This window comes from Anolis sagrei, chromosome 4, assembly GCF_037176765.1.
Source record: "Anolis sagrei isolate rAnoSag1 chromosome 4, rAnoSag1.mat, whole genome shotgun sequence".
NCBI lineage: Eukaryota > Metazoa > Chordata > Lepidosauria > Squamata > Dactyloidae > Anolis > Anolis sagrei.
Genome location: NC_090024.1, coordinates 125,246,860 through 125,260,766, shown reverse-complemented (window position 1 = coordinate 125,260,766; position 13,907 = coordinate 125,246,860). Strand labels below are relative to the sequence as shown.

General features: G+C 39.4%; 1 protein-coding gene across 1 annotated transcript in view; it reads right to left on the bottom strand.

The window, feature by feature from the left end:
- Positions 1 to 13,907, bottom strand: part of ACBD6 (acyl-CoA binding domain containing 6) — a 108,906-nt gene that overhangs the window by 14,308 nt on the left and 80,691 nt on the right. Inside the window, exon 7 of the mRNA XM_060774458.2 lies at positions 1,061 to 1,091. Within this exon, the coding sequence (XP_060630441.2) occupies positions 1,061 to 1,091 (31 nt within the window). The remainder of the gene's footprint in view (positions 1 to 1,060; positions 1,092 to 13,907) is intronic.

Sequence of the window (13,907 nt, the reverse complement as noted above, 5' to 3'; positions counted from 1 at the left end):
TCAGAAAGGGGGAAGGAAGGAAGTGAGAGAAAGAGGGGGAAATGGAGGAAAGGAGAGAAGGAAGGAAGGAAGGAAAGAAAGGTAGAGAAGGAAGGAAGGAAATAAAAAAGTGAAATAAGGAAAAAAAAGAGAGAGGGAAGGAAGGAGAGAAGGAACGAAAGAGACAAGGAAGGAAGGAAAGAGACAAGGAAGGAAGGAAAGAGACAAGGAAATATGGAACCAAAGACCAAAGAAAGGGAGGAAAGAAACAGGTAGAGAAGGAAGAAAGAAGAAGGAAAAGAAAAAGAGGGAAGGAAGGAAAAAGGGAGGGAAGGAAGGAGAGAAAGAGGGAGGGAAGGTTGGCCACAGCAACGCGTGGCGGGTACAGCTAGTGTCTTTAATATAATAAAATGGTAATAAAAGGAGATAGAAGCAATTTACATTAAAAAAGGAACCTCCTCTGAATTACTGGAGCACAGTTTTTTCCATGAACAATTGCATATAATGGAATCCAGTCAAAATGGCATAGTTAATGTAACCTTTTTCATCTGAAACTAAGAAAAGAAGCATACAAAATTGTTTCCAGTCCTTCCCAATATTAACCCCTCTTATTATGTCTTTAGTTGTGTGGGTGTTTTTATAAAATTAAAAGAAAGAAAACAAATTTAGATGGGCATTTAAGAAGAGAGAACAAGCTTGTTTAAAATCTTTAACTTCTCTGAGACTAACTTTACCATTAAAAGAGAGAAACATTTAAGCTATTAGAAGGTGCATGAAATATTCTGCAATGGAAATAAAATGAAATCTACAAATTGTTGCTGTAATTTGCAAGTTATCTGAAAACCTTTCCTAATTTATGAGATCTCTCATTTATAAGATAACTCATTACTGCAGCAGAAAATGAAACACGATTAATGGTTTGGGATCAATGTTGAGAATCTTTGCTTGGAAGGCTGCATCGGAAATCTATTAACTGTTTCTAACCAGGACTCTGCTTTTATTTATTTAGTTGGCTTTTGGACTGTTCATTCAGTCTGTATGGTCATGAGGGTTAAAAGACAAATATTCACGGATTACTTACCATAATGCAATGGTGTTTGACCTTCATCATCCTAGGGGGGAAACAGAAAAGAAAACTAGGTTGAGTTGTAGCCATGCACACATATATGGTAGAAAGCACACATTTTCCAAATACAGAAAACTTATTTGGACAGTCTTATTTGGACAGCTACATTGGTAACTTGGTATGGAAGGTGATAATAAAACACACTGTTGGAATACAAGAACTCACAACTTTACGGTTGGAGAGATATTTGTTCTAGATGGAGGGAATGCGTTCATAGGACTTGTCTACTAACAATGATCATTTCAATCAGCCAAATCACAGGAGAGGACCTTGTGTGACAGATGTAGGACTCCACATGAGTAAAAGTTACAGTGTATCGCCTCAGAATAAGGACAGTTGATAGTCTTCAGCACAACACACTCCAGAACACATCAAACTAAAGTCTCATGAAGGAAATTCCAATGTAGGTATCATGGGCATCTAGATCAGTTTCCTCCACACAGGATTTGGTTCAAAGCCAAAATCATCAAATGATGTGATTTTGGCACAACAAAATAATGGTTGCTGAGTTCTAAGGACAAAATGCAAAAAGCAGAGTTCTGTAAAACCTTCACAGAGATTTGGAAGGAACCAGATAATGCTAGGAGGTATGGGGTATTTACTAGGGACCTTGGGGTGTCTATTGCTCAATTTTGAAAGTATTGCCAGAACTTTGTTTATTACAAAACCTTGTTTAAAAAAACACAGACTTGGAAGGGATTCCACATCTTCATTAATAATGTTTCTATAGAGTCCTGTCTCAAATGTTGTTCTGCGTGCACAACTCATCTTGAATGTGAGACTTGGTTGATATTTTAGCACCAACTTCATTCATTTCTGATTCAGATTGTGGCCTCTGAGTGATTGAATCCTGTGCTTGTCCTGGTTCCTGAGTCAAGGTATTTCTATGACAGACTAACTATATTGTCAAAGGCTTTCACGGCTGGAATCACTGGAGTGTTGTGTGGAGGATCTTCTGAAGATGCCAGCCACAGACGCAGGCAAAACGTCAGTATAAAATGCTGCTAGAACATGGCCATACAGCCAACCACACACCACCTCCACTAACTATTGTTTCTCACAGTTGCCCAACACAGTACTTCATTTATAAAAACAAATACATCAATATCAGAATCGATTGGCAGCTAACTGTAACACCTAATTCTCTTCCTTTTAGATCAGAAGTCAAGCTCTCACAAAGTGTTGACTCTGTCTCTCTCTCTTTGCTTTTCCAGTCACCTGTAAACTTCCAGTTAGAACATTATTTTTACTGGGTTTTCTTAGGCAAGGAAACTGCCTTTCTCTAAAAAAGTGGTTCCCTCATGCATCACTGAGAGTGAATGAGTCCCAAATTCCCCATACCACACCTTCATCTCTCCCCACCCCTTTCCTACTTTTCACACCCTCCTCTTTCCTCCACGACCCTTCCCCTTGATGTTTCTCTCTATACGCTGTATCTACTATGTTTTTTATGTACACCGAAATTTACAATAAAAATACTTTTAAAAGAAAGTGGTTCCCAACCTTTTTTTGACCAGGGACCACTATGACCAGGAACCACTCCAACATTAATACCAAAAGGGATACAAATCAATTTTTGATCATCTTTAGATTCAGTTTGGGGTGCTGATTCAGAAAATTGTATTGGATAGATCACATCAGCTCTAGTTTCTGATGCAGAATATATGCCATGGTCAGCAACAGGGAAGGAATAGCAGGCGGTGCAAAAGAAGCGAAAAGAAAAGAAAAGAAAAAAATAAAGAGGAAGGAGGCTCACGGACCAGATTTTCATCCTCACGGCCCACTGGTTAAGAACCACTGCCCTAAAATATAGCCTACGGCGCTCAGTATTCCCTGGTACTCTCTCACCAAGCACCAGCCAACTATATCTCTGCTTATCCTTTCAAAAAAGATGGGATCTGGTGCTTTCAAAGTACTGAAGCTTCACAATGTTGAGTACTTATTCAAAATCAACAAGGAGCTCTGAAGAGGACTGACATTAAAATGGGTTACTATTTATACAGTTTTGAACAATGTCTATATGTGGTAAGGAGTTCATGAAGAGGACTCTGGGCTAGGAATTGAATGCCTGAGAAATTATGGCTATCTGTGTTGCCTCAACAAAACAGACTAAAGGGTTTCTAGGCATAACTGGCAGCATTGACTATAGACTACTGCAACGCTCTCTACGTGGGGTTGCCTTTGAAGACTGCTCGGAAGCTTCAAATGATCCAGCGTTCGGCAGCCAGGTTGCTAACAGGAGCGGCACTCAGGGAGCATACAACTCCTCTGTTGCGCCAGCTCCACTGGCTGCCAGTTTGCTACCGGGCACAATTCAAAGCGCTGGCATTAGCCTATAAAGCCCTAAACGGTTATGACCCTACTTACCTCTCCGAACGCATCTCCTCCTATGAACCGACTAGAACACTAAGATCATCTGGGGAGGCCTTGCTCTCTGTCCCGCCTGTATCACAGGCGCGCCTGGGGGGAACGAGAGACAGGGCCTTCTCAGTGGGACTCTCCCCTCGACTGTGGAACGCCCTGCCTGCAGATATCAGATTGGCCTCCTCCCTGCTGCCGTTTTGGAGGAAAGTGAAGACCTAGCTGTTTGAACAAGCATTTGATTAAACAGTGTAACTGAACATAGGAATACGGAATAATGGATGATGAGACTGGATTCTGATTTTACTGTTGAGGCGCTAATGATTGTTATACTGATGTTTAATGATTTATGTTACAATTGTTTTTAATTGCCCTATACTTGTCTCGTGATGTTTTGTATTGATGTTGTTCACCGCTTTGAGTTGCCTGAGGGCTGAGAAAAGCGGTATAGAAATAAAGTAAATAATAAATAAATAAATAAATAGCACAGAAAAATCCCAAACAATGAAAGTGCCCACATTATCACACATTTCAAATACTGCGACCCTATTGAAGTTTCCCTCAACTTTCAGGATGATAATTTAACAGTCCTTGTAACTCTCCGTTGATTTTCTGTATGTTTAATCATTTTATGGCAGGATCAGATTAAAACTTCAATTCATTAAGACAAGTTTTAAAGAGAATAAACAATCTCAAAGAGTAGGAAAAGATTGCAGTTTAAAAATCGTATGCAACTGTGATGTTTAGTTTTTCTTTTACTCCTGACAAAATATTAATCCAATGACCCTGAGTAGGCTGGCATCTAGGCAATCATGAGAGGTTTTCAAATGCCTTCATGAAGCTGTGTCCTTGAATTTTACTGCCTGGAGAGCTAGGCACATCTAATGGGCGTATAATGACAGTGTGCTGCATAGAAATTGCGCTTAACTCAAGAGGAAGGAAACAGAATTCTTAATCTTGAGAAAATTCACCATGAAAACTCATTTGGGGAAGGAGGCACAAAGTAAGCGTAAATGCTCAAGCTGAAGAAAACTAATAACCTTGTCATTTAATTCAACCAGCCTTTGTGAAAGTCTCACTGCCTCACAATGAAACCAGCTGCATAAAAGCTGAGCTTTTAAAATCCACACACAATATCAGTTTAACCAACATACAAAACGGATGGGACTGTATGAATTTCCAAAAGCTGTTTTTCAGAGCAATGTGATGTTGATTAGCCTCAAAAGAAAGGGATTGTTAAAGGTACTGGTTATTTACAGGATAGTACATTGCAAGTGTATTACTCCCCCTTTTTAACTTCAGCTTTTGAAAAAAAATCATTTAAAAAAATCCAAATTTTCTCCAAAGACCTTCCCAGAGCAATAGTTGAGAAGAAATGAACAAATGTTGTTATTGTACTTATTATTATTATTATTATTATTATTATTATTATTATTATTATATCAAATCACCACCACAGTGCCAGTCATTTTGGTGTTTGTTTTTTAAATCTTGAAAATTGAATAATCTCAAATGTGTTATAATGCCACTGCTTGTAAAGTATTACTTCATACCACTGATTTATACTTAAATAGTACGGAATAGCAGAGTAACATTGTTTTCAGCATCCAACTCTGATAAATTGCATCTGGGCACATACCAGGGACACTTCCAGTCCTTCTTTAAAATGCAACCATAAATAAGCAAATGGAACTGAGTGACAACACTTGATCTTTTTTTCCCTTTGAAATTGAGCAGGATAATTAAGTTTTATTTTGAGTTACTAAGCAAGAAGGGGAAATATTTGGCATAGTTATTTATACTCTGTTCTGTTCTGGGGTGAATTATTACCTAAATGTAGCTCATTTGGAGCTGTACCTATCAACAAGAACCAAGGAATACTGAAATATGGGAGAAATGGTTAATTGATCACGATTTTATATTTCACATTTCTGGAGGCTAGGAGTCATTATGTCCATTCCAACTCTGAGTTCCGTCATTACCGTGATCCTGGAAGCTCATCCACAGTGTTCACAGCAGCTTTCAAACTGCCATTAATTTTTAAATGTCTAGAAATATGAAGCTTCTGTTGTGCTACATCACACTGTATTAAGGGCCAACTTAAAAAAACAAACGTTGCTTTCCTATTAGTTACGACATACTTATATGTTGCCAAAATGAAGGTTTATGGAACAGTAACCAAAGAAAGAACACTAACTAATGCTTGCTACTGATGGCCAGTTATGTCAAGCACACTTCCACAGCTTTGTTCCTTTCTCAGTCCCAAGTGTGTTGTTGTATGAACAGTATGCATTTTATGTGCATTTTTTATGAAGTTGAGCTCATCTCTTTTCTTATTCTTACCAAAAAAACAAAAACAAAAACAGATATACTTTACTCTTTGCAAAAGAAATGCACATTCCTAAAACTAAAAACTGTGTAGCCAAACTGTTACTGATCTTAATATTAATACCCAGTTAATCCACCTTAGTTGTCCAACATGAAAAATAAAAAGAGAGGAAAGGATTCCTTGGGTTAATGCAAACATACATGTACATAGCAGTGTGCACAAAGTTTTCTGACTATGTGTAGCAACCAGATCTAGCTACCCCATCCCAGCTTCTGTCTGCCTCCTTTTACATAGGTCCAGTCTGCACAGTTATGCAATGCAGTTTGAAACTGCATTACATTTCATTGTAGACCATGGTTACACCTCCTGAATTGTCCAGATTCTCTTAAGACTCTTCTGGGAATTGAAAAATGCAATGGGATGGGAGATGGCCAAGTCTCCGATGTCCAGATGGCCAAATCTCCTGTTTTACACTCACAGAACAAGTTTGGTTACACAGTTTTTAGTATGAGGAGGATATATTTCATCACATACTTCATCTAATGAAAACAAAGAAAGTTACATATAAATTTCAGGAAGTATACCATGAAGAGTATTTATTAGCCTGACCATAGGAGCCCCCGATGGCACAGTGGTTTAAACTCCTGTGCTGGAAGGACTGAAGACCAACAGGTCGCAGGTTCAAATCCGGGGAGAGCATGGATGAGCTCCCTCTATCAGCTCCAGCTCTCCATGCAGGGACATGAAAGAAGCCTCCCACAAGGATGGTAAAACATCAAAACATTCGGCGTCCCCTGAGCAATGTCCTTGCAGACGGCCAATTCTCTCACACCAGAAGTGACTTGCAGTTTCTCAAGTCGCTCCTGACACGACCAAAAAAAAAACCCTGACCTTTTTAGATTCAGAAGTAGAACTATATATCAAGCAAGGATTCACTTAGATTTTTAAAATCTAAATTTCACATGGCATTTCATATTCCAAATAACCCCATTTCACACTTATCCATATTCAAAATCAGTGGATTGTACTTATGCAACAATAAAAACATTCATTTACTGGGAGATTTTTATTTCAACTTTTTCAATGTCAAAGCAGTTGAAACCCACAAAATTCAAGAAGCAACATCTTAGTAGCAACCTATTCTCAAAATGTATATAGCACATCAATATGGCAACCCTGTTCTTTAACATATTTAATGGCAACCCTGTTCTTTGACATATTTAACATCAATATGGCAACCCTGTTCTTTAACATTTTTAGTGGCCAGGAAGACTTAAACCAGAAACCCATCCTTTCTGCAGCGCTTTGCCCCGGCATTTGGGTCAGCAGCTCCCTTCCGCCTTCTCCTGTTGCTTATCACTTTAGTATGGATGAGGCAGGTACCTGGTTATTTAAAGAGCAGGATAAATGGTCTGAGACAGTTTCCCCCAGCCCCAATTCACCAGGGAACACTCAAGAATTCCACCTGACACGGGGAGAGCGTGGTGCTCTTAAACAATCTGCCGTCTGATCCGATTGTTCCCCAGTGGGAAGGCAGGCCGCAGCTCACTCAAGAGTCATTGATTGGATTAACAGCCTAATTCCCAACAGATGAATAGAATACTGATGTCTTGTCAGTCCAGATCATAGACGGAAAACACAATCTGCTTCTACAGCTTGGAAACTTAACCCCTTTGACTCTCCTTCCAATGCAGCATGACTCTGAACTAGGCAAGCGTGTGTTTTCAAATTTACCATGATATCCATGTATGCAGCAATTAACTATGCACTTAACAGAGCTTTATACTGAAGCATTTCAGCAATACTAACAATATTGTAACAGCACAATACCCGTGTACACAAATCTTGCAAGTAAATCTAAAGGGCTTTTAAAATCAGCACACAATCCTTTGTGATAGTTTATACTGAAAAACAAGGATTGCTCAAACTCCACTCAGTTAGGTTCATGATCAAGCGGAGGGTAGGGGAGGGTGATCTGAAACTATATCTCTGCAGGTGAAGTGCAACATCAGTAGAGTCACATTATGCTGGCTCTCAGATGTAGAGCAAGACTGGGATTCCTAAAAAAATGAGTGGATAACTGTTGAGACAAAATTAACATTAGAAATACAAAGGTGGATTGGGGAAATAGTAGCCTCCTATGTTGATCTAAAAGACACACACACACAACCTATTAATTAGATAATATTAGCCAACACTTTGTAACAGAAACATATTAAAATCGCTGCAAATCTATATAAATAAAAATGTAATGTTCGTATGTGGGATTAACATAACTCAAAAACCACTGGAGCAATTGACACCACATTTGGACACAATACATCTATCAGGCCAACGAGTGACCATCACACATAAAACACTGGAAAACACAGAAAATACTTAAAAAGTCAAGAAAAATAAAAATACATTCAACACATGCTCAAAACCACACACATACACACACATCCCTCTCTATACACACACATATATACACATATACATAAATACATACACACACATACAGATATACACAGACTGGGCCACAGCAACGTGTGGCCAGGAACGGCTAGTATTTAATATTTTTATTTCGTATTTGGTGATTCCATACACCACACAGAAAAATTCTGGAAATCGGCTACCAGGAAAATTCATGAAGTTGGGAAAACAGAAGCCTCATGAATGCCCAGTGTGGGAGAAACTGGCAAATACAGGAATGTAAGGTACAAATGTACCAGTATTCCTTGGTAAGCATATGTAGATCTGAAGCCTCAAGTATAGGAAGTGATTTTTTAAAATACCAGTACAATAGTGTATTAATGTACCAAAATGTTCAAATGTTGAGCTTGCTCATACTCAGCCTCAATCCAGAGCCTGTTAGTACTTGTAGTATAGTGAGCGGTTAACACAGTGGGGAAAAAAAAGCGGGGGGGGGGGAGCATTTTCCTCCTACTTCAGACTTTTCTGGAACCTGAGCAGGAAGATTCCTATGGAATACTAGAGATCTGCTGTAATTTTTAAAAAATTATTGTATCAGAAGCAAACCAAGGGGACAGTTGAACATGTATTTTAAAAAATGCGAAGTTTAAAAACTTGGCATTATATTAAATTTAATATAATCTGATGTAATGATTTGTTGACAGCTCCTACTTGCACCCTCTAATATCAGATTCAAGTAGACTTAGGTCTATCAGTCTGGAAAACAAACAAAGCCATTAAGAAGCATGGTAGCATCTTCTCCATACATGAGGGTTTTCCAAGATTGTAGAAGTATTTATGATTTAACTTTTTAAATTAATATTTTTTATAAGACAATTTTATTGTTTAAAAGAGAGATGGAAATAGAAAGAAAATTGCTCATGACCAAGCTGGTAGTCCTTTAGCATTATTTAGCACAGCACAGGATGGTTTTGGGCAATCAAACTCTTAAAAGCTCTTACTATAAACTGTTAGGAAATATATACTATTTTGTTGCCAACCTTCACTTATCTTTTCTCCATACTATCTAGAAGAAATAGTTAATAGGAAATAAGCAATATCAAATGTTTTGCTAATTTCCAAATTCTTACCAGAAATAAATTGAAGAGAGACTTTTACTGTTCCAAACAACCTAGCCTCACATTACCTTCATAACTCAATATGTTGGTCTTTTGTTTTTCCAACCAAACCTGCTGTTTCTACGCTCAGAGGGGTCAACTTGCTGTTTCTACATGAGCCACTCCCATAGGACTTTTTGTTCCTATGAGCATTCAAGTCGACTGACTTTGGAAAGACTAAATCCTATGGTTTTCTTGGAAAGCTTTCCTCCTTCCTTTCTTGCCCTTCCCTTCCTCCTTCCCTCCCCTTCTCTCCCTCCTTCCATCCCTTGGTTTCACATACGCTCTTTTCCTCCAGCAAGAAGGCAGTGCTCACTTTTTATTTATTTGCTCTCCCCCAAAGCTTTGCTTTAGCGCTGCTGCCTCTGCCTCAAGCTCTGAAGGCCTCCATCTCTTTGTACCTTCCTTTCCTTCCTATTCCTTCCTTCCTTCCTTACTTCCTCCCTCCCTCCCTGATTCCTTCTTTGCTCCTTTCCTTCCTTTCTCATTTTCCTTCCTTCTCACCTCTCCCTCTCTCTCTCTCCCTCGGTCGCATCCCTCCCTCCCTCCCCTTTCCTTCCCTGCCTCCTTGCTTCCCATCTTCCTTTTCTTCCTCCTTCCTCCCTTGCTCCCTTCCTTGTTTCCCTCATTTGTTTCCTTCCCTTTCTCTCTCTCTCCCTCCCTCAGTCCCATCCCCTCCTCCCTTTCTTCCCTCCTTCCTTCTCACCTTCCTTCCTTCCTCGTTCACTTCCTCTCTCTCCTTCCCTCAGTCCCATCCCTTCCTTTCTTCCTTGCTTCCTTGCTTCTTTCCTTCCACCTCTCCCTTCTTCCTCCCTCACTTCCTTTTTTTTCTTCCTCTCTCCCTCCAGCCCTCCATCCTTTCTTGCTTCTCTCCCTCCTTCCTTGGTCCTTCCTACCCTCCCTCCCCCTTCCTTTCTCTTTCCTTCCTGCTTCCTTGAGCAAGAATATTAGCCCCAGGATTATCCAACTTGTAAAGAAGGTGCAAGCTCAAAAATCACATTGATGCAAACCAAATTTAATTTTCTATTAAACATGTTCTTTTTATATTATAATAGAATTCTTAATTCATGTTACTAAGAAGTTTAACAAATATGTTAAAAGTTTTGTTTAAAGTTTATTTTTAGATTAACTGTGTATTATTCTTGAAACTTGGGGTCCTTGCAAACAACAACAGCAACAAAATCAAAGTGGTCCTTGGTTGGGAATGACTGCCCTAAACCATCCATCTTCTCGGAGGCTGGGAAAACAAAACAAAATAAAAAAATAAAAAAGGGGGAAGGTAGAGCAGGCAGTTTTGTCAAACTAGGAAGGCACCATTTTCAAAGGACCAACAAAAATTACTCAGATAAATTGCACGTATAGTGAAATGGATGATTTCTGTCAAAGCAAGAGATGGCAGGCATCCATCAGTTACATGTACTGAAAGATTATTATTGTTTTGCCTGGAATAGGAATGGCAAATGGAACAACTGGCAATCTTAAATATTATTTCTCATATGATTTTATTTGTTTCATTTTTTGTTTGTTTTTGGACAGCAGGAGGACTGTTCAAGCAAAAAAACTTCACTGAAGTATGTCTAACATTTCCAGTAGTCTTTCCCAGAATTAGAAGTAGCTTCACAGAGCAGAGATCTTTTTGTATCCATTTCTGTGTCTCTTACATTTTAGACAGTGGCAGTGTGTTTGCACAGTTAAAAGTAATGCACAAACTGTAACTGTTCCTTGAGAAGGCAGATCTGATTAAGATGGCCCATGCCTTGGGGCAGCAGAGCTCAGGGGAGTCTTCTCAGTGGTTGCTCTCAGGTCCTCAGTTTCCTCTATGCACTCTTTCAGCTCACAGGTGAAGATGTTTATGTAGGCGTGCCTTTGATTTATTTTTAATCATATGATAAAATGTGAATTGATAGGGGTGTGCATTTATATCCTGCAAGTTTTTAATTATACCTTCAATGCATTTTATTCTCTGGTTTGCTTCTGGTCGCTTCTGGAACTTTGAGATGGTTGAACAGAAGCTCTTCGAGGCTCTAGGTGCTCTTATTGCCTATTACAGGGAAAACCAGCTGATCCCCAAGCCATCTAAAACACAGACATGTGTTTTTCACTTTAAGAACAGACAAGCATCCCAAGCTCTGAGGATTATCTGGGAAGGAATCCCACTGGAGCATTGCAGCGCACCCAAATATCTGGGAGTCACTCTGGACCATGCTTTGACCTACAAGAAGCACTGCTTGAAAATCAAGCAAAAAGTGGGCGCTAGAAACAATATCATACGAAAGCTGACTGGCACAACCTGGGGTTCACAACCAGACACAGTGAAGACATCTGCTCTTGCGCTACGCTACTCCGCTGCTGAGTATGCATGCCCAGTGTGGAACACATCTCACCATGCTAAAACAGTACATGTGGCTCTTAATGAGACATGTTGCATTATCACGGGGTGTCTGCGTCCTACACCATTCGAGAAATTACACTGTTTAGCCAGTATTGCACCACCCGACATCCGCCGAGAAGTAGCAGCCAATAGTGAAAGGACCAAGGCAGTGACATCTCCAGCTCATCCCCCATTTGGGTATCAGCCAGCACGTCAAACGACTTAAATCAAGAAATAGTTTTCTAAGATCTACAGAGACACTCGCTGGAACACCTCAGCAAGAGAGAGTCCAAAAGTGGCAGGCTCAAACCCAGTACCTCAATCCATGGCTGATAGCAAATGAGAGACTCCCTCCTGGGCACACAGAAAATTGGATGACTTGGAAGGCGCTGAACAGATTGAGCTCTGGCTCCACGAGATGCAGAGCAAACCTTCAGAAATGGGACCACAAAGTGGAATCCACAACATGCGAGTGCGGAGAAGAGCAAACCACTGACCACCTGCTGCAATGCAACCTGAGCCCTGCCACATGCACAATGGAGGACGTTCTTGCGGCAACACCAGAGACACTCCAAGTGGCCAGATACTGGTGAAAGGACATTTAATCAACTACCAAGCTTGCAAACTTTGTGTTTTGTTTGTTTGTTTGTTAAAAAATGCAATACATCTGTTTGGCTTGCTCCTGACATGATAAATAAATAAATAAATAAATTCTCTGGTTTTAATATAATTGTTTTTTGTGTTTTGTTTTTTTAAAAAAACATTTGTAGTCCCTTAACTTTTATCTGAAATATTCAACAATCCAAAATTCTCCACCTGGGTGGCAGAGATAGTGATGTCTTTGCTTTCTGATGGTGTAATGTACACATACATTGTTTAATTTACAATTTTATACAAATATTGTATAAAATTACCTTCAAGCTATGTGTATAAAGTGAAATGAACACATTTCATATCCAAGATATCTCATTATGTGCATATATCCGCATACAGGTATTCAAAACTTTGAAAAAAAAATCTGAAACACACATCTGGTCCCAAGCAGTTTGGAAAGGGATACTCCATCTCTATAATATTTTAACCTACTTCTGGTTTATATTTTTGGTAGCCACCTCGGGTGGGAGAAAGGTTGTTCATACATTAAATAAAATAAATAGTGCCCCTTTTCATTTCCGTTCTTTTATCTTTTAACATCACCTGAAGACTGACTTGGTCTTTGATGCTGGAATGATGCAGAAAGGTGGGAAGCAAGGAGTCTTCAATTTAGCCTGTGGAAGAGAGACTATGCAGCAGAGCACCATAGACTATGCTGCATGAAAGGCCAGCAGGGCAACAATTTCACTTAATCTCTCTGAACCCCAAGCCACACGTGCTGTCCCTGATATCCAACAGCCGGTCCGATTTGGGCTCTCGGCCAGCAGTGACTTTGCAGGCTTTGTGGCAGAGATTATTGAAAGGAGATTACTCATCCTAAACCCCTTAGATTTTAATTATTTCTGTATGTATTTATAAAACCTACAGTCTGCTAGTATCAGAGCACAACTGTTGAAGAACCCATCCTTAACCTGATTTCACAAAAGCTCAGATCCTGTGAGTTACCACACAAGGTCTGGCTTATTCTGGTTTTTATATATTGCTAAAATTAAAATCATGACTATACCCCAGAAAAATACAACTGTCTGATAGCTTAAGTGAGATAGACTCTTCTTTTTGCTTTTTATTACAATATATGTTATTATAAAACCATGAAGTACATCTCAAATGCAGCAACTAAATGTTGCAGATTATCCCCAATTTGCTTGTAGATCCCGAACCTCTCTCTGTGAGCATTAAAGGCAGAATTCCCTGGCCTATCCTTAGTCCTACTTCATGTGGAAAATTAAATTTAATAGTAGCACCAGTTTGAATGCAGGTAAACAGATTATAGTCAGTACTTCACATTCATTGGGGTCAGGGGCACATGAGCCCCATGAAAGTGGAAAAATCCTGTAATTTTATATCTTAGAGAACACTGCTCTGGGAATCTCTAAGTCCTCTAACATGTCTCTATGGTCAGCGTCTGCAGTGGAAGATCTACTGATTCCAAGAGAGAACCATTTAAGGAAATACATGAATAAATCTTCAAAAGTCAAAACTGCAAATACAGAGGGCCAACTATATAGGCTTTCT